General features: G+C 42.3%; 1 protein-coding gene across 1 annotated transcript; it reads right to left on the reverse strand.

The window, feature by feature from the left end:
- Window positions 1–9373: 9373 nt before the first annotated feature.
- CISD2 (CDGSH iron sulfur domain 2) lies at window positions 9374–24162 on the reverse strand. Its single transcript, XM_065405001.1, has 3 exons — window positions 23936–24162; window positions 12378–12592; window positions 9374–9794 (listed from the first exon to the last, which is right to left on the reverse strand). Exons 1-3 carry the CDS (start codon window positions 24036–24038, stop codon window positions 9705–9707), a joined length of 408 nt encoding a protein of 135 aa, XP_065261073.1. The 5' UTR covers window positions 24039–24162; the 3' UTR covers window positions 9374–9704.
- Between the last annotated feature and the right edge of the window lie 376 nt (window positions 24163–24538).

Below are 24538 nucleotides of genomic sequence, written 5' to 3' on the forward strand. Positions count from 1 at the left end.
GTTGACTGAGGGGTTGTTTATGGTTGGGATGGCTACTACTAGGGATGTTTCATTTTCTGCTCCCTCCTGCACACACACAACTCAGTCCTGGGACACCAGCAAACTTGGCCAGAGAGGTGGCTCAGCAGGGGAGGATGCTTAGGGGATGGAGCAGCCCCACACTCCCTGGGGGCAGGACCCAGGGCGGGGGTTGGGGGGTGAAGAGGGTGCTAAGCCCCTGCCTGGGTGGCGGTGAGGAGGAGGGCGGGGGGAAGGTGTCTGCTGTGGAGCCTGCAGGGCCGGGGCGTGAACAGGCTGGAAATCGCTTCCCCCACACCACTCCAGAGCTTAGCTGAGAGGTGGAGAGGCTTCTCTGTGCCAGTTCTGTGCGGGGCTTTGGCACATGCAGGGCTTGGCTCCTCCTGGCCAGCGCCCTGGGCTGGAGGGTTTTGGGCTTTCCATGACTGCCATGGCAAGTACCATGGAAAGAAAGAAAGAGAGTGACCTAGAGAAACATTGTATGGAGCAATAGAGAGAGGAGCCAGATCCATCAGCGTGGCACTCAGAAGCCTGAACAGACCAGCACAATACCAAAATGAATGGTGGAAACTGGTGGATGCCCTGCACACCTGAGGATAAAGGAGAAGAAAGAAATATTTGAATATATCTCTCCCTCCCACCCAGTTTTTACAAGGGAGGTATGTACTTATCAAGGTTTGTTAGCATGGAGTGATATGGATCTTTCTAGAAAGGCAGGTTCCATATGGATTGGAAGTGCAGTAATACCTGGAAATGTACGTCTTGATTGATTTTCCTTCCGAAATATCTCACCAGGGGGAGCAAAAGGCTCAGACATGTGGGTTTTTTTTCTTAATACAGGTTTCAGAGTAGCAGCCGTGTTAGTCTGTATCCGCAAAAAGAACAGGAGTACTTGTGGCACCTTAGAGACTAACAAATTTATTTGAGCATAAGCTTTCATGGGCTACAGCCCACTTCATCGGATGCATAGAATGGAACACACAGAAAGAAGATATTTATACATACAGAGAACATGAAAGGTGGGAATAGCCATACCAACTGTAAGAGGCCAATCAATTGAGATGAGCTGTCATCAGCAGGAGAGAGGAAAAAAACCTTTGAAGTGATAATCGAGATGACCCATAGAAGGTGTGAGGATATTTTAACATGGGGAAATAGATTCAATTAGTGTAATGACCCAACCATTCCCAGTCTCTGTTCAAACCTAAGTTAATTGTATCTAATTTGCATATTAATTCAAGTTCATCAGTCTCTCTTTGGAGTCTGTTTTTGAAGTTTTTTTGTTGCAAAATTGCCACCTTCAAGTCTGTCACTGAGTGGTTAGAGAGATTGAAGTGTTCTCCCACTGGTTTTTGAATGTTATGATTCCTGATGTCAGATTTGTGTCCATTTTATTCTTTTGTGTAGAGACTGTCCGGTTTGGCCAATGTATATGTATAATACAAACACTAGTCTTTTTACTGTTGCATCAGTCTTTCCCACACATTCAATACAATCTAATTCAGATCTGATTTCCAAAATAACCTGTTACAAATTGTATCTTCCCTCCCCACCTCTCAAGTTGGAAGCAAGCCTCCAACAACCAGTCCTTTCTAATCAAGGTCAAAATCTGCTCCTTCCATTGGACCTGCCACCAGCCTTAAGCCCTCAATCAGGTGTGTGGTATTGCCTGCTGCAGTGCAAAAGCGCCTGATGATCTGTTCTCAGCGCCCCTTTTTCCAGCGGAACCTTGGAGTGGCAGACAAGCTCGCTCTCTGGGGAGCTGCTTCCCCTACTCCAATCAGAGGTATGGAGTCATTAAAACATCTTTCAGGAAGAGAGCATCCTATATTATTGGGGGGAGGGATAGCTCAGTGGTTTGAGCATTGGCCTGCTAAACTCAGGGTTGTGAGTTTAATCCTTGAGGGGGCCACCAAGGGATCTGGGGCAAAATCAGTACTTGGTCCTGCTAGTGAAGGCAGGGGGCTGGACTCGATGACCTTTTAAGGTCCCTTCCAGTTCTAGGAGATAGGATATCTCCATTAATTTAAAAAAAATTAAATTTTTTTTAGGAGGGAGCACTGCATTTGAACTCCATACTGGTGTTCAGCTGCCTGCTTTTACTAACAATACTGAATTGTTTTTATAGTACTGTATACGCTTGATGTACCCAGAGACTTTGGGCTCCCCTTAATATTGGCAGGGGGTTAATCAATTTTATGTCCAGTGCTTACATTGTTAACACTAAGTTTAAAAAGGAAAAAAAAACATATTTTCTTAAAAAAAAAAAAGATATTGTGCAATTCTGAAATGGCATTGTGTGTGTACGTGTGTGTGTGTGTGTGTATCATACATACATACAAACACAACAAAAAACTTCAGTAAAACCCTGTTAAGATTGATTGAGTACTCATAATATATATACAATCATAAAAAAGCCAGAAAAAGTAGTAAAGTTTTCATTTAAACTATGTAGTCTACAGTCTCAATTCACCTTCTCCATATTACCTCATAACAATTTCCTCTTCTCTTCTGCACAAAATGTGTGACCTTTAACTCTGACCACATTTGAAATTATTAGAAATTGATGTTTTCTAAGTGTTTGGAAAGATGAATTGGTGCTGTGCTTTTTAGTAGATGGGTAGCGTCTATGCTGTGGATTTGTAGTTGATGTCTACGGTTGTGTTTGTTATTGGAGGGACTGGACTGTTTTTTAAATAGCAGTAGTTTTAATCATTGTTTATCACATTTAGAAGTTGTTTGTAGGTATTATTTAGTGATGAAATGAGGAAATGTGGTGGTTTTTCCAGTAGTTCACATCTGTGCTCAAGAGTTACGGATGTATGTCTTACATGGAAGTGGAGAGAGAAAAATCAACTTAATATTTTACTTTAAAAGATATGTAGGAAATAGAATTGTTCTTACTCAGAACAATGGTTACTGTGCCAAATTTTGAGAGTTAATTTAATTAAGAAATAGTCCTTTAGCTTTAAGTGCAAATCTTAACACAACTATGGAATCACTACTGAAGTTTCTAATATGTACACATCACCTATGTGGAGATGTCTATGTGATAAACTGCAGAGCCATCTGATAAATTGCATTTATCTTCTGCACCTTTGACATACCTCACTGCACTTTCATAATTTATCTATCTCTAGGGGGACCCACTTCCAACCTTCTGAATATCTGAGTAGCTACATTCAGCCCCAATATTGTCTATTTAAAAAAGTAAACAAATAAATAAACTGCCAGCTAAATGTTTCCTCTTCCTCCTTTCCCTTCCTCCTCCTCAAAGAAAAAAAGTGAAAGTTTTTTCTAAAACTAAACTGATCCATGATGGCTGTATTAAATCCCGGACCAGTGACAGGTATAAAAATATCTAATGACCTTGCAAAACTAGAGTTTAAAATGTTGGCCGGGGGGGGGGAGGGGGAGAGATTCCCTGCTTTCCAAAGGGGATATAAATTTTGTTTCTAGCCCTAGTAAGATTTCAGATATTGGAACTCAAAGTCATGATTTTTTTTTTTAAATATGGCGAAAGGCTATTTAAGATATTTCTTTAGACAGTTGGTAAATGTAGGAATTATAATTTAACTTTCCCTCTTCTTTAGGATGTGTCACAATCTAGCTTGTTTAGCCATCTAACTGATGCATCATTGAGGGCAACAAGGTGTTGCAGTCAGTCCATTTTCCAGTCTTCTGATTGTGCACTCCACCATGTGTCTGATCATCTGCATTGCTGTCCCGCACTCACCCTGTGAAGAGTGAGCTAAGCCAAATTTCTGAACTATGTCAGCCCCTTGGCCATTCCAGTCAGCAGCCCATTAAGACTAGTCCAGGATCTGCATCTGTGGCTGAAAACAGGTAGATTACTCATAGACTCATAGACTTTAAGGTCAGAAGGGACCATTATGATCATCTAGTCTGACCTCCCGCATGATGCAGGCCACAAAAGCTGACCCACCCACTCCTGGAATAATTCTCTCCCTTGACTCAGCTGTTGAAGTCCCCAAATCATGATTTAAAGACTTCAAGTCGCAGAGAATCCTCCAGCAAGCGACCGCTGCCCCATGCTGCGGAGGAAGGCGAAAAACCTCCAGGGCCTCTGCCAATCTACCCTGGAGGAAAATTCCTTCCTGACCCCAAATATGGCGATCAGTAGAACCCCGAGCATGCGGGCAAGATTCTCCAGCCAGACCCACATTGACCATTGATACTAATTACCAGCAATGGCATGTTATTGACCTATTGACTAAAATCACGTTATCCCATCAAACCATCCCCTCCATAAACTTATCAAGCTTAATCTTAAAGCCAGAGAGGTCTTTCGCCCCCACTGTTTCCCTCGGAAGGCTGTTCCAGAACTTCACCCCTCTGACGGTTAGAAACCGTCGTCTAATTTCAAGCCTAAACTTCCCGACGGCCAGTTTATATCCATTTGTTCTCGTGTCCACATTAGTACTGAGCTGAAATAATTCCTCTCCCTCCCTGATATTTATCCCTCTGATATATTTAAAGAGAGCAATCATATCCCCCCTCAGCCTTCTTTTGGTTAGGGTAAACAAACCGAGCTCCTCGAGTCTCCTTTCATACAACAGGTTTTCCATTCCTCGGATCATCCTAGTGGCCCTTCTCAAACGCTTTACTGAAATCGAGGTATATTAGATCCACCGCATTTCCTTTATCTAAAAAATCTGTTACTTTCTCAAAGAAGGAGATCAGGTTGCTTTGGCACGATCTGCCTTTCGTAAAACCATGTTGTAATTTGTCCCAATTGCCATTGACCTCAAGGTCCTTAACTACTTTCTCCTTCAAAAGTTTTTCCAAGACCTTGCATATTACAGATGTTAAACTAACAGGCCTGTAGTTACCCGGGTCACTTTTTTTTCCCCTTCTTGAAAATAGGAACCACATTAGCTATTCTCCAGGTAGATGTTTGTTAGGGCTTCGGTCAGCATGCCTGACTCTCTATCTCAGAGTTGCTGCCACTCTGCAAGGACATAGCTGTTGGCCCTGATATGCTGCTGGTCATCTGAGATTGGCATTGGGCTGTCAGAAGTGGACATGAGTGTATGAACAGCTGCTGCAAAACCATGTCATGAAGTCAGTCATGGCGAGTTGTGGAGGGACATGTCTCTGCCTTCTTGTGGCATCCCCCAGTAGTGTCAAGTAAAATGAAAGGAGATAAAAGGTGGAACATAGGCTCATGTTCTAAGCCTGCACTTTCCCTCTGAGTCCTGTTTAGCTGGACTCACGGTAACTAATGCCCCCATTCAGCAAAGCACTTAAGCACATACTTAATTTTAGTATGTGCTTAAGTGCTTTGCTGAATAGAATTGGCCTCAAGCACAGGCCTAAAACTAGGTTTTACCAACAAAGGGATTAATGACATAATCCCAATAATAGTTTTAAAAATCCTTTCAATATTTCTACAATAGTTATTTATAGTATGTCACGTTTACAGAGTACATAATGCTGATATGTGGTATCAAGGTTTTATTGAGGTTGCTGGGGTTATTTGCATAACTCACTCATTGCTCTGCCACTTGTATGCAGGCAAGCTTAGGTCAGTAAAGCCTTTTACAGCATACCATGCCATCTTGTGTTCCCCGCAAATAAAATGAATGTGCAATTAAAATAAAATACAATGGAGTTTTATGATGCAAACTTACTATATGAAAGTGTAAAAGCAATGTATGCAGGTGAAATTATAGAAGCCAAATAAGAAAACGCCTAAACCTGATGTTTGACAGCGTGGTGTGCTCTTGATATTCTGCAGTAGGTTGATATGTGTTCAGGGCTACATTAGGACAGAATACAGGAAAACAGCAATCAGCTATGTGAACTGCTGGCATTTACAGAGCTCTGTAATTGTGGCAGTGATATCAATATAGGGAATTACTTGTCTTTTTTTTCTGTCAGACTGATAGCTTTTGGTGGTGACTGATTTAAGATTACAAAGCATATTTATAACTTTATAAGATATTTATAACTTTATAAAAGGTTTTAATATTTTTACCAAAGAAGCACGAGTCATTTTTATAACCTTTTTGTATTTTGTTTTTTAAAATATTTAAAGATATGTACTATGCCACTACATTAAGGTTTAGAATTAAAAGCATTTTACTAGTAATAACCAATTTTAATTTTACTATGAGGATTATTTGTTTTGTTTAGTCTATTTGTAAGGCATCTAAGTTCAGTAGAAGAGAACACAAACAATGTTCAAATATGACGACTGTAATAATGGACAGAGCTAACCACCTAATATTCTAGTAGGAAATTGGAAAGGTGGCTTTTCCTATCTTTGCAGTAAGGTGTCAGATTTGATCCTCATCCCGCTCCCATTGACTTCAGGGGTCCAAGATCAGTTCCCTTGTGCATCGTAGACTTAAAGAATGTATAATTCATAATGCTTGTAGTTACTCATGCTAAAATAAGAGCATCCCAGTCTCATGCTTGGGGATGGAAACTGTTTGTCAAAGGGTCAAGAAGGATTTTTCCTCCAACCCACATCTGCCCAGAAACAGCATTTTAACTAGGTACTTTATGGTCTGCATTGCCTGCAGCTGAAGAACCCAGTCCTGGTCTCTGCAATAGGAAGGATTAGGTACAGGAACAGATGGATCTGGGTAGATGGTATGGCAACACTAATGGTTCTAATTGATAAAATGTCTTGAAGAAATAGGACAAAGCTGGAGTTGTAGAGATCTAGCTGCAACAAACTAAAAAGCACAAGAGGTGTAATGTGTGGCAGTGCTACTGTTGTCCCCTTCAATACAGGCTTCCTGAGCCTGCTGATGCATTTGATACCATTAGCCTTCATGTTGCACTGGTGCATTTATATTTCAACCTCCAGGTGGTAGTAGGTTGAAACAGAAAGCCCTCTGTTAAACTTGATGCACTAACGTGAAATCATTCCTGGTTCAGGTTTTTCAACAGTGAAGCTTTCACACCAAAACTGTCTAAAGACTATCTTCAAATATTGTGAACTTTCTTTATTTGAGATTTGTAGTTGTCTGGTTGGCTATACATTTGCAGAACCAAAATGACATGTTTGCAAGTTCAGGAATACATGCAAGCATGTATACTTTTGATTTGAAGGTCTCTTCTCTAACAAGCTTGATCCAAAACCCACTGAAGCCTTCCCATTGATTTCAATGGGATTTGAACCAGGACAATTTATGGATTTGAAATGTCTCCTCAGAGCTTAACTTTATTAGTATCTTGCTGAATTAAAATGGCAATAGAAGCAGCCAGAAAAGGAAGTGGAAAAGAAATGAGATGGCCTGCTGCTTTCACATGCACTGCCTGCATATGGTACAGGTGCAATACTCAGAATAAAGCTTTGTGCTGCGCTATTTTTAAAAAGAAAAATCAAGAAAAACAGTCCATACGTGTTCGGGGGCCAGATTTCTAACTGGTTTAGAGATTAAAGATACTTCAGCAACCTCATCTGACAGCCAAGAGGCAAAAGTATTTTGTCATGTATTTAAGTTATTTTAATGTGCAATTGCATTAAGTGCATGTTGTTTGCTACTGCTGTTCTCCTTCAGGTGAGCCTTTTGAGGAAAAACCCAACAGATTTTTGGCAAATAACTAACTTTGTGCTTCTTGTACTCTACCTCAATCTTCATTACAAAGAGTGGACTGATGCATACGGTGTACTTCTCACAAATGAGTAAATCAAATTACTTGGATGCAAAAGTTTTGAGTTACTAGATAAAAGCTGGAAGTGCAAATGGACTTGTATAATGTAACCAGCCTCTTTTGATAGCTTGTGGATTTTAAGGGTGGAAAACACCATTTAAACAATACAGGCCATGAATTTCACCCAGTAATTCTTCCATCAAGCCCAATAACTTAGATGTCTCTCTAAAAGCTATAGTCTAGTTCAAGCCCAATCTTGATTTGATTTAAAGATTTCAGTTCAAATTATTTTATTACTTTTATATAATAATTCTCCACTATTGACTCAATAGTAATTCTTTTACCTAAAGTAGACAAGCAATATACATAATAATCAAGGTTCCTCTACACTAGAAATATCACCATGTTCTAACTCCACAGTACTCTGTGACACAATTTGGCCTTGCCTTTATCAGGACAAGTCCAAACTATGTTATGTAACAGTATTAAAACCTTACAGTGGGTATGTACTCCAGTTCCATTATATGGTTTGGTAGACCAAGTATGTTAAAACCATAGTGTCCCAACATTTTATAAACACTGTCCTATAAAATGCCATATGTTCTACTACAGCCAGGCCCTTTTAGCACCTCACACTAAATCTAGAAATGCAACACCTGTTATAGACAGGGCCTAAGTTTACATTAGAAAATTTTCCCCCCACCATTAGAGAAGCTGTAGTGTAGATAAGCTGCTGTCTGAATGCAGTATTTCTCTGACATGAGGTTGAGGATGGTATTGGCAGTCATCAGGCTGCCTGCACTTGGGCTTCCAAGTTTACTAGCACTGGTTCAGGTAAATTGGTGTCAATGGTGAAAAAAAATCACTAGTATGAAGGGGGCCTTAATGTCTAACTCTATAGAATGCAGATTGTGGCACTGTCATCTGTTAAGTTTTTCTTTAGGCTTTGAACAACTGACCTGTAGTGCATTTCATTGAAGGATCAAAGCTTTTGATAAGCATTGTGGGCTAGGTAAGAATTATTTATTGAAGCCTGATAGATGAAACGGTGACACAGGGAGGTTGTGACTTATCCTGGGTGATGTAGTAGTAAAGACAGGAATAAAGATCACACCTTGAATCCAGTTCTGTGATTTAAACAGTGGATCCTGCTCCGTCCCTGGGACTTTCATATTGGGTAAAAGTGCATCATGAGTGTAAGAATTATCTGCAAGGGGCAAACTGCTAAGTTTGGAGTCCTGAAATAAGGGTGTACTGTAAGTATCACTGGCTAACCTCAACTGTGACTTAATTTGAAGACAGTCTAGGATTACTGCACAAATCAACTGATGTGGGCATCTGCACTCCCTCTGGCCATCAGAATACAGACGACCTGTTTCTATAATGTTGGCTATTAGTTTTCTTTTTCCATACTCTTTGGAACAATTTTTTGTTCCTCTGACATGGCTACATCTTACAATATATTTTGTGCAGCAGGTCAGGGTGGAAGGATTGGTATGGCAAAAAGAAGAGTTAGTCAATTACACACATTAGGCCAAATCCTCAGCTGGTATAAACTAAAATAGCTCAATTGAAGTCCATGGAGCTGTGTTATACCAGCTGAAGATCTGGCCCACTAAGTAGGACAAAAAGAGGACCCCCCCCCCCCGAAAAGCAGTCTTTATTCTTCCTTAAAAGCATCACCGCCTATAATAAAAGCAATGGAAAGATATACATCTGGCCCTTTACGAGTAGTATGGTTTTTATTACATCACGTTCATACTGAAAAGATTTAATTGTAAGATTGGGAGTGGTCATTGTGTTCAGATAAAAAGGCCTATTTACAAAGATGTTTACTTTACAGTTTTACACAAGACATGATTCTTCAGAACATACAAAGTATCAAATCACAGACCTAGGTCTAGCACTTGCCTGTAACTATAGGTTAAACCAAAAGGAAATCTACAGCAACCATTAGACTAAAAATGCCACAACGTACATAAAACATTGTGTCCTGCAATTACAAGTGTATAAATGACTTCACATCAGTCGTGATTTAATGGATTAGAGATTCTCTATACTTCTTTCTTCTTGAGTATTAGTGGACCCACATTATCGCCTGTCAATTCATTGTGTTTGTTGTGAGAGCCATCACAGACAGGGAACTGGAAAAGACAAGAATGATTAGTGTATTAACCACAAAAGCTGTACAGTAAGTAAGAGCTCTGCAAGCAACTAAAACAAGTGGTGGTCGTTTGTGTAGAGGATAATCCATATTGTTGGAATGAGATCAAGACTCCAACTCAAATGACAACAAAAAAGCCTATAGGTCAGAAATGCTCAGAGTGTAACTTAAGAACAGTGGTTCCCAAACTGGGGTTCGTGAAATGTTACAGGGGGTTCTTGGGGAAAAAATTCTCTAAAGGAGGACAGAGCTGTCCCTAGGAACCCTGGGCAGCAGCCCGGAGCCCCTGGACTTCCAAGAGCTAAGCAGATCAAAGCAAGCATATCTATCACACTGAGGAGGTTTCAAGACTCCTTATAAGAAATGGAAAGGGAAGTGGATATTTTTTTGCTGTTTTTAAAATTAAATAGGCAGCTAGTATTTGTTTTAAAAATTATTATGAAGAACAAGTTTAAGCTTTGTTGTAATGTGTGTTTGCCTGGACTGCTCAAGACCTGAATGCTTATGTAGGAGGAACTCCTAAGCTACGAAAGTGAGATCTTGGAAGAGTGTTGCTGTTTTCATAATGTAATAAAAATACTGTAATGATAAATAAATTAATAATGTGTAATAAGCATGTCATAAAAACAAATTTTATATTTCCAAGATCAGTGCTTTTATAATTTATACTCAGGTAAAGGAGAAAATCCCTGGAAATATTCATTTTTAGGAGGGGGTTCGCGAGACTTGACATTTTAGTGAAAGGGGTTCACAGGTTGTTAAAGTTTGGGAACCACTGCTTAAGAACCAAATGCAACACATCATCCCCTAAATGAGAGCTGTTGCCACTCCTTCCATGAAGCTAAAGGATAAGGGACAATGTGACCCAGCTGCAGATTTGATTCTGACAAATAAGTAGCAATTAATCTTAATTTCTCAGAGGAGATAGGGATACAAGATTATGACTGTGTTGTATATTTAATAGACAAGTTAAAAGTCCTTTCACTTCCAGCCAGTTAACAAAGTAGCTCTCACTATTAAAGTCTGGGCAGCTTTAGACTAGATACCCTTTTTCTGCACAGTACAGGAACTCCTCACTTAATGTTGTAGTTATGTTCCTGAAAAATGCAACTTTAAGTGAAACAATGTTAAACGAATCCAATTGTCCCATAAGATTTAATGTAAATGCGGGAGGTTAGGTTCCAAGGAAATTTTTGGGGGGCAGACAAAAGGCATTATACTGGATACTGTACAGTACTGTACTGTGGTTGGGAAGTGCCCCTGGCTTATCCCACACAGACACAGCCCGCTGCAGGCAAAGACGCTAGAAAGCACCTTTGCAGCGGCAGCTTCCCCGGAGAACAGGCTCGGATTTTGCCGGGAATGCTCCAGGCCCACCTCTTCCTGTCCCCGCTCCACTCCAGGCCCCCCCTCTTCCCACCCCCGCCCCCCCTCTTCCCACCCTCACTCCACCTCCTCTCTGGAGCACACCACATCCCTCCTCCCACAAAGTCCTAAGCGCCGCCAAATAGCCTTAGGATTTTCTGGGAGGGAGGGGAAGGAGTGGAGAAGTGGGGCTTCCCTGCTCCTCCCCCTCCCTCCCAGCACTTCGCGCTTAGGACTTTCTGGGAGGGAGGGGCAGAGCTCTGCTCCTCCCCCTCCCTCCCAGAAAGTCCTAAGCGCCGCCAAACATTTGGCGGTGGGGGAAGCGGAGGAGGCAGAGAAGCGGAACTTGTGCAATGCTCCCTTGTAAAGTTGCTGCTCTTCCACAGAATCTTACAAGTAGGCAGCCAAACGACGTTATAAGGGAGCATTGCACAACTTTAAACGAGCATGTTCCCTAATTGAGCAGGGACCTAACATTGAAATGTTAAGTGGGACAACGTTAAATGAGGAGTTACTGTATACATACCCATTTAGATGTGCCAAAGACAGCATGTTGCATCAGGGTGGAGTTTAAGAGCATTTTACAAAGAATCTTTTTTTTTAAGTTTGCTGCTATTGTTCTTTTCCAACATCCTAGCAATCCCTATCTTCCCTATATGGCACTGGTCAGTCAGAAGACTGCTGCTGCTGAGGAATTAAACTCCATACAGAAGCATAAAGCATTAAGAACATCTGCTCCTAGCTACAAAGTGTATTTAAAAAAAAAATAAAGCTTTCTCCATGACAAAATAGCCCAATGGAGGAGCAGCTAAATCCAGAGGCACCCAATGTATTTTAAGATTCATTCCAGAGCTGGTCAAGTTTTGATGAAACCTTTTCCCCTGCCCCCCCCCCCCCCATTGGAAAATGCTGTTTCATCTAAACGTTTTGTATAAAAGGATCTGTTTTAACAAAACATTTCATTGGGAAAGTTTCATAGGTCCAGGATTGTGCACAGTACAGACCATCATGTGGCTTGTAGGTTTCTAAGCTCTCCTGCATAGGTTTAGAGTGGAGATAAAGAACTGCACAACTCTTAGAGAACCCATGAACCTGTCCAGCCTCAGGGTGGGAGTAATGTGCTCCAATTCACAGAAACCAGAACTGACAATAATAAGTTAATTCCATAGCCCTATGGCGTTGCTATAAAGCACCTTACCGTCTTAGAACGCCAACACCTACAGTAAGCTGCTTTAGTGAGGCACAGATCTTCAATGTTTATTTCATTTACTACTTTGGGATTTTCCTTCTGGATCTTGAGGTTAATCAAGCTATCCTTCTGCTGTTTCTTCTTGGGGAGGAACGGACGAAGAGCCAGGTATCCAAGTAGTGCCAGGACACCCAGGAACGGCAATAACCGCAGCCATTCTGAAACTAAAAAACACACTAGACTTATATAGAGCACTAGGGTTGTGAACTGATTTCAGCATCAGTTACACTCAAATAGCACAGAAGCAGCTCTTCCTATTTGATTTAGAATGAGTAGGGCATGGAGGCTAACAGATGGAGTGGACTAGTGAAGAGAGACTGGAAAATAGAGAAAGAGCACATAGGTTTCTGGAGACAGAACAAAGGGTAAACTCCTGGCTCCAGAGAAGTCCAGAGCAAAACTCCCATTGATCTCAATGGGGCCAGATTCTCACTCATAGTTTAAGATTGATGCAGTAGAGGAAGGGGAAATCAGTGGAGAGATCCAAACCATGATTCACACTAAACAAAGGCTCCCTAATGCTATACCTGCTCACTCAAATTAGCTTTGGATCATTTTCTAACAAATATAAGAGGAACTGCTAACAATATGTGTTGTGTTTGTTAGAAAATGGCCAGAGGCTAATTTGAGTGAGCATTCTTAAGGGTTCTTCTTTGAGTGTGAATCCTATTTTGGATCTCTCCATTGATTCCTCTTCTACACTGCATCAGGCTTAAACTTCTTCTACATACATGTGCATGTATAGGTTAAGGTTGCCTAAGATTTCCTATCACCCTGTGTTTTCAATTACTTATAACTTCAGCAAATTTTAACCATTGGGTCTGAAGTTTTTCCATGGCTGGTGTTGTCTTCAGGTTGAAATCTTAAAAGAAAAAAAAAATCAGTGGAAATGGTACAACCATTTCTAAGACGGAAGTTAGTGGGGAAAAAAGTCATTTTGCCAATGTTTATTTATTTTTATTTTTTTAAGAGCTCTAGTGCCTCAAGACTTTGGAGCAGGATATTACCATTTGGCAGACAGAGGCTCTTGAAACCAGACAGGTCTCTTTTGCTGTCCCCACAAAAACCCATCTGGATTTGGCCAAGTAAACATATATAAGCCACAGAAAATTGCCACTTGAGCATACACTGAAGAACTTGTTTTAAGTTTCCTCCTGAATTTCCTCAATATTCTATTTGCGCTAAGTATGCTCTCAAGACTCACTCACCCTTTTGCATCATTCTAAAGCATCCACATATACCAGTAAAATGGGGGTATATATAAACCTTTACAAGACATATACAGGAGCAGAGCCTCAAGTGGTGTAAATTGTCATTGCTCCATTGACTTCAATAGAACCTGCTAAGGTGCTTCCCCTCAGACTCTGATGAAATGAGCTACGCGGAAGCAGAATATTAATTCTTGGTTATTATTTGGATTTACACTTTAATCCTCAAAGAGGGAAGTACGCTTAAAATATTTTTTTAAATAAAGAGAATTTTTGAATAGGCTGGTCATGGAGCCCAAACTATTACATAAGCTCCTTGTAAAAGAACACAGTACCCAATTATCTTGCTGTTTGCATTCAAACCAAGTTCCTCTTCAAATGGGCTTAGGGCCAAAATATAGCTAGATGTGTTCTACAGTTTGTGTTTCAAGATTAAAAGAAGGGAAATGTAATACAGCAAACCAAAGATGAGAAGTATTTTTTGTCCTAAAAGCTTCAAGTAACCCAAAAAGATGCAGTAGGTTTTTTTATTCTGTACAACAGGGCTGCATTTGTGGTAAACAGATTATTAAAAGAAAAGAACACACATATGTACTTTCACAACTCCGAATGCCATGCCTCTTTTGAAATGAATTCTGTTTGGGAAAGTATGTAACATAATGAAAGTGCTGCATGGTGATATTTATTCACTCTTTATTCATTCCTTAGCCTTTGAAGTAAAAGCCCTCCTTAACGTACGTTACCTGGGAGAATGACAATGAGCATTTAAAGCACCATGGCTTGTGTGAAAGAGGCATATAAACTGCCAAAGGGAGAAGTACCCAACTTCAGTATAGAAATTTGACTGGAAGCACAGTCTTTCTGCAACTCCAACTGCAAGAGTCACTCTTAGTTTGCTTTCTCATAGAATTTGCTAACATCAGCCCCTGCAATACTACATAGAAATTTCTGTTACCTCTGACTTTTCCCATTGTCTCACACTCAAGAAAACTTTTGAGTTCTCCACAGTACTAAATTCTGAAGTATTCACGGTAATATCTGTAAATGTTGTAGAGTATTTATACGTGCTAGACACCAGTTGCTGATAGCTTGTCTGTTCTTGTCATTAGCATCAGTGACAGCTATGTGAAGTCTTGAGTACCCTCATTTTGCAAGGAAATCGGCAGAAGAACTGAGTGAATCTTTGGAACCTCAAAGGACTGGGCTCAGAGTATGTATGGCAAGAACCAATGACCTAGCTGGAGAAGCAAACCTCTCAAGTGTATCTGATTAAAGTAGGGTGACCAGATGTCCCAATTTTATAGGGACAGTCCTGATTTTTCGAGGCTTTTTCTTATATAGGCACCTATTACCCCCATCCCGATTTTTCACACTTGCTATCTGGTCACCCTAGATTAAAGTAAGTAGTGGTACCTTGTGGACTCAACCACTGTTCCAGGATAATCTGGCATAACCTCCCCTATTCTTTCAATCGCCAATAGCAGAAACAATGCATCCTGAAAATAAGGTCTTAGGAAGTAAGTGATCCTGTGGTCAGGTTTTGCAGATAGGAATTATGCCTTAACCATGTTGTGTGCTGACACAGCAGGTGTTACGCATACGACAAAATGCTGTATGGAAAGCTTTTGTTCCAGCACATGAAGATTCGGAAATCAAACCACCACTTAAAGGATTTTAATACATTTTTTAACTTGTGAAGGTACATTTAGTGAGAATGCAATTAACATAAGAAAAGATTCTCTCCCCTGAAATAATTTTTCAAATCACATATTCAGTAGACCCACTAGCAGAGAAGGTGAGTTACCTGGCCTCCCCAAATCTGTAAGATCTTCTCAGAGCTCCAAGACAGATAAGATGCACACTTGGGAGCACTACAGACCAAAGTAGGGCACTTACAAAACATGTAGCACACTTAATAAGACTAAACACACAGGGAGAAGAAGGGCCTCATCTAAAAATACCATTAGAATCAAATGGCATTAAATAGATTTTTGAATAGTGATTGGCATCTTAACATAGCACGGAGAACCTCAAGCCAAGCTCAAAGACATAATAGCTGATCTGGTAGGCATGACTGAGGAACAAAGTCTCAGCCCACATGGGTACAAACCCACAGAGAGGAAACACAGAGAGAAGACAAGTAACAACCAGAATAGGAAGCTGTTATTTATTATTTGTACTGTGGTAGCAAAATGCACAGGGTTTTTAGCTTCACTAGCCAATGACTTATGCAGTATATTTATATGGGACCTGGAGGCTTTCCAGAGAATCAAAACAAAGTTGACATGATACAAAATATTGCCACAGAACTTCCACGGGGATACCCTTTAATATGGCTTGAAAAATTAACATTTCAAATTTGAGCTCATGCAATAATGTCTTTCTGAGCCTACAAACAGCTCCCCTGCCTCTGTTGCTACACCTAGCTTTCTGAAGCAGATCCAATAAAATTAACAAGATTCTGCTCACTGATGCTATGCGGAATTCTGTGGACAACACAAACATAAGAATCAAGCCAATTTCACAGTGCTATTGCTTGGGAATGCTGAGCATCAGAGCGAATCACTGGAGCTATTTCTGAGGGCACCCAAAAATAGAGGGTGGGAAAGGGGTAGAGTAACAAAGACAAATCTCGGTACCTCCAAAGAACACAAGAGAAGGGAAGGAAAAAGAGACCAGACTTTCCTTCTCCCTCTACAATCAGAAAGGGGTGAGTCTTCAAACTTACACTTCTGCTAACCAATGACCAATCCAAAAAGTGGAGTCCCTGGAGAGTGTCTGGGAGTAACTCTCGCCCAAGAAGCTGGGGCATAGGCCTCTTACCAGGGTGTTGCCCCTCTCCCTATTTTTCCCCTTGCCAGTTTCTGGGAAGTAGATGTCCACTCATTTTTTTCATACTCACACTTTAAGTTCCCTGACAGTAACAAGACCTTTATTAGATGTGAACGGAAAGGGAACCCTGACAGTGACAGCCTAACTAAAGTGAATGGCCACAGCGTACATTGAAGCTTCCTGCAGCTGATATTCTGTCCTCTCCCTCTCATTTGGAAAAGAAAAAAAATCAGGTGGAAGGAGTGTGTCACCCAGAGTGGTTCTTTAATACAAAACAGGGTGTTCATAGAAAAACTGAGCAGTAGAGGTAGCTTTGTTGCATTTTTTAATTACTTTCTAATATCAGCGACAAAGAGTCCTGTGGCACCTTATAGACTAACAGAAGTATTGGAGCATAAACTTTCGTGGGTGAATACGTCTGATGAAGTGGGTATTCACCCACGAAAGCTTATGCTCCAATACTTCTGTTAGTCTATAAGGCGCCACAGGACTCTGTCGCTTTTTACAGATCCAGACTAACATGGCTACCCCTCTGATACTTTCTAATATCAGTTTCAAAAATAAATTATGTATGCACTATTAGGTGCTTACTTACTACTGTAATTATTACACCACTTTCTATTCCAACTGGCTACAGAGCAGCTCATCAGTAAGTTAAAACACTAAATGTGTATGAACTATCCACCATTCAGCATGCAATGTGCTATTGCATTAGGATTTTCAGTGACTCCAGGCTCTATGCAAATTCAGAAGTTACTTCCTGAATTACATTCTCCTCAAAGTTAACTAGCAGGGGGCTTTTTCTAACAGATGATTGTACTGCTTCCTGTTTTTACAGATTCAGTCAAGGAGTTCTCACTTCCACGCACTCTAAACACAAAAAACCTCTAATTTCAGATTCCCACTAGATAACTCAGCAAGTTAGGTGGAGCAGGAAGAACAGATAGTCCTGTCAGTGTTGGATCACAGTTTAATAAATTAAGAAACCCCAAATCCCCTATTAGATCCACATGCAGCTTGTCACACTACTATGTAAGATGACAAGGTCAGAGATTCACTCAAGTGGTCTGTGGAGGCTACTTCTCAATGTGCCCCTGCCTTCTCTATTCCCTCCCCTTCACCCCACACACTCTTTCACAGCAACTACAGGAGCATATATTCTGAACAGACGTGGCTCAAACATTTGTAAGAGAGGCTTCATAAAAGTGGCCTCTTCCTGTATGGGATTCTGCTTAGGTTACCAACATTGTGCCTGTGGCCCTCCACTGAAAAATTAAAATATAATCAGCATGTAATTCCTACAGGGAATTTGATGCTTATCTTACCTCACTCATGAACATGTCATTTTGATGTACAGATAAAGGTTGTCTATATATTGTATATATTTATACTGCCAGCATAAAAAGCATGATCATCATGAGACAGTACTGTACATTTCAGCATGACTGATGTGAACAAACACACGGGAAGGGGGGGAAGAGGCAGCCATGGCAAGAAAGTAAGAGGTAGAGACTTTTGAACATTAAGGGTGTGACAACACTAGAAGATAGTGTCTGAAACCCAATTCCAAACATTGTTCCCTTCCTCCCTGCTAACCCTTGATGCTTGTACTTTCGGTGAATTGTGGTTCTGTATATTGTATTGAGTATAGTTTGTCCTGTCAACATAAGCCGTCAGAGAGAGGCCATGACTGACATCAGATCTCAAAAAATGGTTCAGTTTCTAGCGTAGAGGGGGCCCAGGATTTTTATCAACCAGTATGATAAAATGAGAGCAGCATCTTGGTTGATTTTATCAACCAAGATGCTGCTCTCCACCCTGTGTTTTCCCCCTCTTTCTCTGTGATTGATAAGGTAAGAGCTTTTACTTAGAAACAGTTTTTCCTAATTAAACTTAGGGATGCAAAAGAAGAAAAGTTCTAATGGCCAAATATTATTTTAGGGCCAACCCTGATTCTGGGGTCAGGCTTGCTTTTGCTTGAGACTACAAGATCGACACTCAAACAAATGTGTGCTTAGTGAGTATGGTGCATAGCACAGGTCCCTGATCCTTGATTGATGGCCAAGTAGATGCTCACTCAGTACAAATAATATTTTTAAATTACTTCCCTTCTTTCACAGCCAGGAAACAAACTAAATCAAAGTTTGTAAATTTTCATTTGAGGCTGCCAAAGAACATTCATTCTCTTTCATTTATAGTAGTAAATATTAGTAATAAATAAAATTTTAACTCTACACTTCTGTGCTGTATAGTCATCTTTCATTGACCATAATTCATTTGATATGTTCTATAATATCTCCTTCCTTGTCTTGAATTTGAGCTGTTATTGTGTGAATACTTTGAGTTACACTGCATAATATTCAAGGCAGTGATCTTGTCTACACATGTTTTGTAAAATGGTAAACACACCTACAACAATTATATAAATGTTGTGATGATTTTATTATTGTAGTACCTACAATGCTAACAACTAATCACTAGTGCCTACTAGCTACCAGTGCTAGCCACTTCCCAGACATTCAAGATGGGACAAACCCTTCTCCTAGGTGCTCACGACCTAAGGACAGACAGAAAAGTAGGCAGGTTAGGGACAGGAGAACAACAAACAGGGGCTGTAATACAATACAAAGAGTAGCAAATGTCCTAGAAAATGCTTGTATATTTAATCTGCTTTGTACAAAATATGGTTGTATTAGTATACTGTAATCTTTTAGTTCTTAATCAGTAACTTATTGAATTACAGCTGCCACAGTGCTTCGAGCAGGCACCGTCCAGAACATATAGTTTCCTGGATTGTAGAATTTAACTATTCTGGTTTGCTGTTGGATTGTAAAGTGGTACAACTTCCTAGTGCAGACAAGTCCTTAGTCTCCAACTGCAGCCCTTCGGGAGGAAAAATTCAACAATAGAAGAAATATTTCAAGAAGTAACCAGATGTCTGTTTCAAACTTCAAGGGGTTATTTTTTCAAGAGTTAGGGAAACACTTTGAAGGTGTCTTTTTAAATGAGCTCTGCTAAAAATTAAGTGAAAATTCCTGCCGATTACTCAGTTCAAGAGCAGTTTTGGCACCATATAACCCCTGATTTGGCTGTATTCTTGTTGAGCGACTTTTTGGAAGAAGCAGGCAAACATGTCCCATCATTAAATGATTCCATAAAGCAATGTAGTAGAGTGCGTTGCTGTATAAATTTAGTACTTCAAAACTTATTATTCAACATGCCCACATTACAGCTGCTGTTTGAATAACTTAAGGTTCTTGCCATTTGATCTGGGCGGGCAGATCCTTTTGCCCATGTGCAGCGCCACTGAAGTGAATGTAACTCTACAAGGTTAAAAGGATTTGTCAGCACAGATCAGAGCCAAAGACTTTAAAAGCATGTCAGGAAACCAAGGGTATGTCTTCACTACCAGCTGGATTGGCGGGCAGCGATCAATCCAGCGGGGATCGATTTATCGCATCTAGTCTAGCAATGTCATACTATCAATCATGTGCTGTTATGTCAAGCTGCTGCTGCTAAGAAAAAAAAGGGGCTGTGAGCCAAGAGAATATTATTTCAAGGAGGATGCTCTTGAAAAAGACTCATTAAGTTTGCTGTGTGCCATAACACTGAAATACTTCAATCTTGCACCCATAGCATTCTTGGCTGTTTTTCTCAATTTAGTGCTATCAACATGATGCATACATTACATCTTAGAGAAAAGACATTTAAGTGTGACAATGGACACCAGTCTATTAAATACTGCAGAAATGAATCTTGTGTCCAGATTTGGAATGTTAGCCATGTAGCCATGTATTTCTGACTGCATTTTGTATCTGCATCCATACTTTCACTATGCTTGATTGTTCAAGTGTTCATTAAATCAGTAAGTACCAGAGCCAGTGAACGTACAGGACTTCTGGAATTTTTCAGCTAAGAAATTGTCACCAAATTCCTATAGCAATCACAAAGCAGTTTCCATTCTAATCCCCTCTTCTACCTATGTTCATTTGTTTCTGAAACATTCACCTTTGGGACTGAAATGTCACATGACTGGCCCCTCCCAGAGGTGATAATTTATTTTATTCCAAGTTTCAAATCAATTAGCTGAAAGGATTTTGTTTAGGGTAAACAGCTCCCCTCCGCACCTCACTCTTAAAAAAAAGTTTTGATTATCTTTTTCAGAATAACTCACATGACTGAAGCTTGAAACTTCAAAGCTGGTATGCTAACTGGCCTTAGTGACCAGTAAGTACTTTGCTAAATTTTTAAAAGCTCGTGTTTAATAGTTATAATGTTTGAAACTGCAGGATTGAGCACTAAAAGTAGTGTATTCCCTTATGCTGTCAGTTGTGCACTTAAAGATAGATGTGGTGTGTATGAATATACAGGTAGACTTCATACCTCCTCAGTTACATAAATGTATGAGCTCAGATGGCTGAAGCAAGAAGAGACTACGGCCATGTTTACACTAGTGAGCTTACAGCAGCACAGCTGTATCGCTGCAGCTGTGCCACAGTAAGATCGCTGGTGTAGCCGCTCTATCCTGACGGGCGAGAGCTCTCCCATCGGCATAATTAAACCACCTCCAACAAGCGGACCTTTTAAAGGACCTTTTACCCTGCCAGAGCAATGATTCTTATCTTTAATTTTTTTTATGTCCCCAAACAAACCATGCTAGCTAAAACAATGATACTTGAGGTCCTATCCACACTACAACTGCATCTAGAAACCGGTTCAAATAGTTCTAATTTGTAACATAGTTGGGATCTTAAGGGGACACAAACCTGAAAAATCACAATTCTGTTGGAAAACATAATTGTAGCAGGTACAAAATTAGGAGGGGAAAAATCTCTCTTTTTTCAGTTAGTTCACTTTGTGCAATTGGCAGCACTTTGTATGGTTATTTTCCCTATTTCCCTTGCTAAGGAGACACTTATAAAAAAAAAAAAAGTCACCAGGGGAGCAGAAAATCCTTTCCATAACATTTTAAAGAAATACTTTAAATAGTATGTTACTTTTTTTTTTTAAAAGGGTGCTCTGTCAAACAGTTGTTTGTAAGAATTTTTTAAAAAACAACAAAAAAACCCAAAGTTTTCTGTGTTTGGCAACTGCGTTAGGCTAGTTACAGAACCAAGTTAACCAGGTCCCCTAACTTGGCTGTAAATGAACTACAGATGGAGCCTTAAAAACAGCCTGATATTCATTTAGTCTAAGGCTCATGGTAAGTAAATGAGAATCAGTCAAAATATAAAGGGCCTCAGTGTAAATGAAAATCAGGCACAAAGTCTGTTAGTTGATATTGCTAAAGTAGGTTCAGTTTAACACTGGTTTAAGAATCTTTGCCTGGTAATTATAGAACAGATAAAAACTTGTTAAGCCTGTTTTTGACATTTTTTTTAACCTAATGTGTGTGGTTGTTGTTTTTTTTAAAGGTTAAAAGTGCAAGTCTTATATTTAACAATTATAAAGTGATTAATTAGTCCAGGCTGAGCTGTGATTATAATCTGAACTGAGGGAGAGCTGCTAAAGTGATGTGTAAGATTTTAAAGTATGGTTACAGTTGGAAAAGACCTGTAAAACAACATCCAGCCCCTTCTTACTCAAAACAACTGCTCCCTGCAGGTCTTCAAGTCATGGCTCATGATAAAACTTGCTTTCTGTCCTATGAGCCAGGCAGAGCCCATGTAGCTATAGAGAAGCAAGCTGGAGTCTATTCTGCCACAGGTATCATCAGATTTATTAGCCACTTTCAGACTGCAAAATCTTGTTGCTGGAGGTAATATTAGAGGCATAAAGAACACAACTTGATCCAGGGAAGAGGCTGCAGCGCTGGGCTGGCAGTCAACAGAGTCATTCTTAAGACTTGTAGGAACAACTCGCACTAGATCTGGGGGAAGTAATATTTTGCAAGAGTAAATATTTTACCGCTGGCAGTTATTTTAGCCACAGACTTGCTTCTCTGTCTGCCACTGTGAAGCAAACAAGGCAGAAGTGCAGGCACCCCCTTAGGTCAAGGGAAACTAAGGCACACAAAGCCAAATTTGCACCCACCAGCAGGAGAGGGCACTGAAATCAGCAACTCTCTTGCCAGTTATGTTAGCTGCCTCACTTCCTCCTTCCGGACACCCATCAGGGGCAAGAAAGGGGAGCTCTAGGGGAAAGCAATGGGATGGGGAGGAAGCAGGGAGGAAGTGAATGGGATGGAGGGGCCAGGGGGAAGGCTGGGGACTCAGCGGGGAGTGGCAAGGAATAGGATGGGGGCACTGGGCGGGGAAGGGATTTAAAATAAAATCTATATGGAGATATACCTATCTCATAGAACTGGAAGGGACCTTGAAAGGTCATTGAGTCCAGCCCCATGCCTTCACTAGCAAGACCAAGTACTGATTTTTGCCCCAGATCCCTAAGTGGCCCCCTCAAGGATTGAACTCACAACCCTGGATTTAGCAGGCCAATGCTCAAACCACTAAGCTATCCCTCCCCCCCAATGAGGTGGGGGATGCCGGGGAAGTGTGTGTGTGTGGGGGGGACGAATAGGCTAAAGGGCTAGGGGAAGGCCGAGAGGTGGGGGCACAGGAATTGGATGGGGCGCTGGGAGGGGAAGGGATGAGGTGGGGGACGCCGGGGAAGGCCGAGAGGTGGGGGCACAGGAATTGGATGGGGCGCTGGGAGGGGAAGGGATGAGGTGGGGAAGGCCGAGAGGTGGGGGCACAGGAATTGGATGGGGCGCTGGGAGGGGAAGGGATGAGGTGGGGAAGGCCGAGAGGTGGGGGCACAGGAATTGGATGGGGCGCTGGGAGGGGAAGGGATGAGGTGGGGAAGGCCGAGAGGTGGGGGCACAGGAATTGGATGGGGCGCTGGGAGGGGAAGGGATGAGGTGGGGGACGCCGGGGAAGGCCGAGAAGTGGGGGCACAGGAATTGGATGGGGCGCTGGGAGGGGAAGGGATGAGGTGGGGAAGGCCGGGGAAGGCCGAGAGGTGGGGGCACAGGAATTGGATGGGGCGCTGGGAGGGGAAGGGATGAGGTGGGGAAGGCCGAGAGGTGGGGGCACAGGAATTGGATGGGGCGCTGGGAGGGGAAGGGATGAGGTGGGGAAGGCCGAGAGGTGGGGGCACAGGAATTGGATGGGGCGCTGGGAGGGGAAGGGATGAGGTGGGGAAGGCCGAGAGGTGGGGGCACAGGAATTGGATGGGGCGCTGGGAGGGGAAGGGATGAGGTGGGGAAGGCCGAGAGGTGGGGGCACAGGAATTGGATGGGGCGCTGGGAGGGGAAGGGATGAGGTGGGGAAGGCCGAGAGGTGGGGGCACAGGAATTGGATGGGGCGCTGGGAGGGGAAGGGATGAGGTGGGGGACGCCGGGGAAGTGGGGGAGAGGAAGGAATAGGCTGAGGGGAAGGCCGAGAGGTGAGGGGGCGGGAAGAGGGGAGGGAATAGGGGACGGCTGGATCCTGGCGGGGCTAGCAGAGGGGGCCCAGCCCGCGGTACCTGTCAGCCTGATGAAGCCGCTGATGCTCTCGGGCAAGGGCAGGCGCTTGAGGTAGGCAGGCAGCTGCACTTTGATGATGCGAGCTAAGCTTTCCAGCGGCATGGCGACGGGGGGAGGGGGGCGCTACTCGGCGGCCTCCCCGCCCTCTCCCTTGTCATGCCACAACGGTGCCCTTCCTCCAAGAAGGGGGGGAAGCGGGCTTTCTGCTACTGAGCATGTGCGGATGGCGGGGGCCATTGCGCGTGCGCACTGGGCCAGTGAAGCGCCTGCCCTTAGCGGTCAGGGCTGCGCGTGCTTATCTTGTTCCAGCGTGTCGGGGGCTCGGGCTGGCGCCGGGCCTGGGGCTTGGTTCTGAGCCCCGCGAGCTGTAGGGTCCTGCAGTGACGTAGCGGGTCGGGACCCGCCGAGCGTTAAGCGCACGAGCGAGGCTGTGCTTGCGAGCTACCCGCCTGCATACAGCGGGGCCTCCCGGGAAGCGTTTGCAGCCGGACTGCGGCCCGACGTGGGGCTGGGATGGGCGCGGGTGTGAGCTCCCCGAGAGCGCGAGCTCCGGGCGCCGCCCCGGGGAAGGCCTCGCAGAGGACAGCGGGCTTTCGCCGCGG

The sequence above is a fragment of the Emys orbicularis genome, chromosome 5, assembly GCF_028017835.1.
Source record: "Emys orbicularis isolate rEmyOrb1 chromosome 5, rEmyOrb1.hap1, whole genome shotgun sequence".
Taxonomy (NCBI): Eukaryota; Metazoa; Chordata; order Testudines; family Emydidae; genus Emys; species Emys orbicularis.

Coding starts and splice junctions, on each gene's coding strand:
- CISD2 (XM_065405001.1), bottom strand. CDS start 24,038: ATGCCGCTGGAAAGCTTAGCTCGCATCATCAAAGTGCAGCTGCCTGCC. Junction 12,593..23,935: donor CGGCTTCATCAGGCTGACAG/GTACCGCGGGCT, acceptor TGTGTTTTTTAG/TTTCAGAATGGCTGCGGTTA. Junction 9,795..12,377: donor GGTGTTGGCGTTCTAAGACG/GTAAGGTGCTTT, acceptor TGTCTTTTCCAG/TTCCCTGTCTGTGATGGCTC.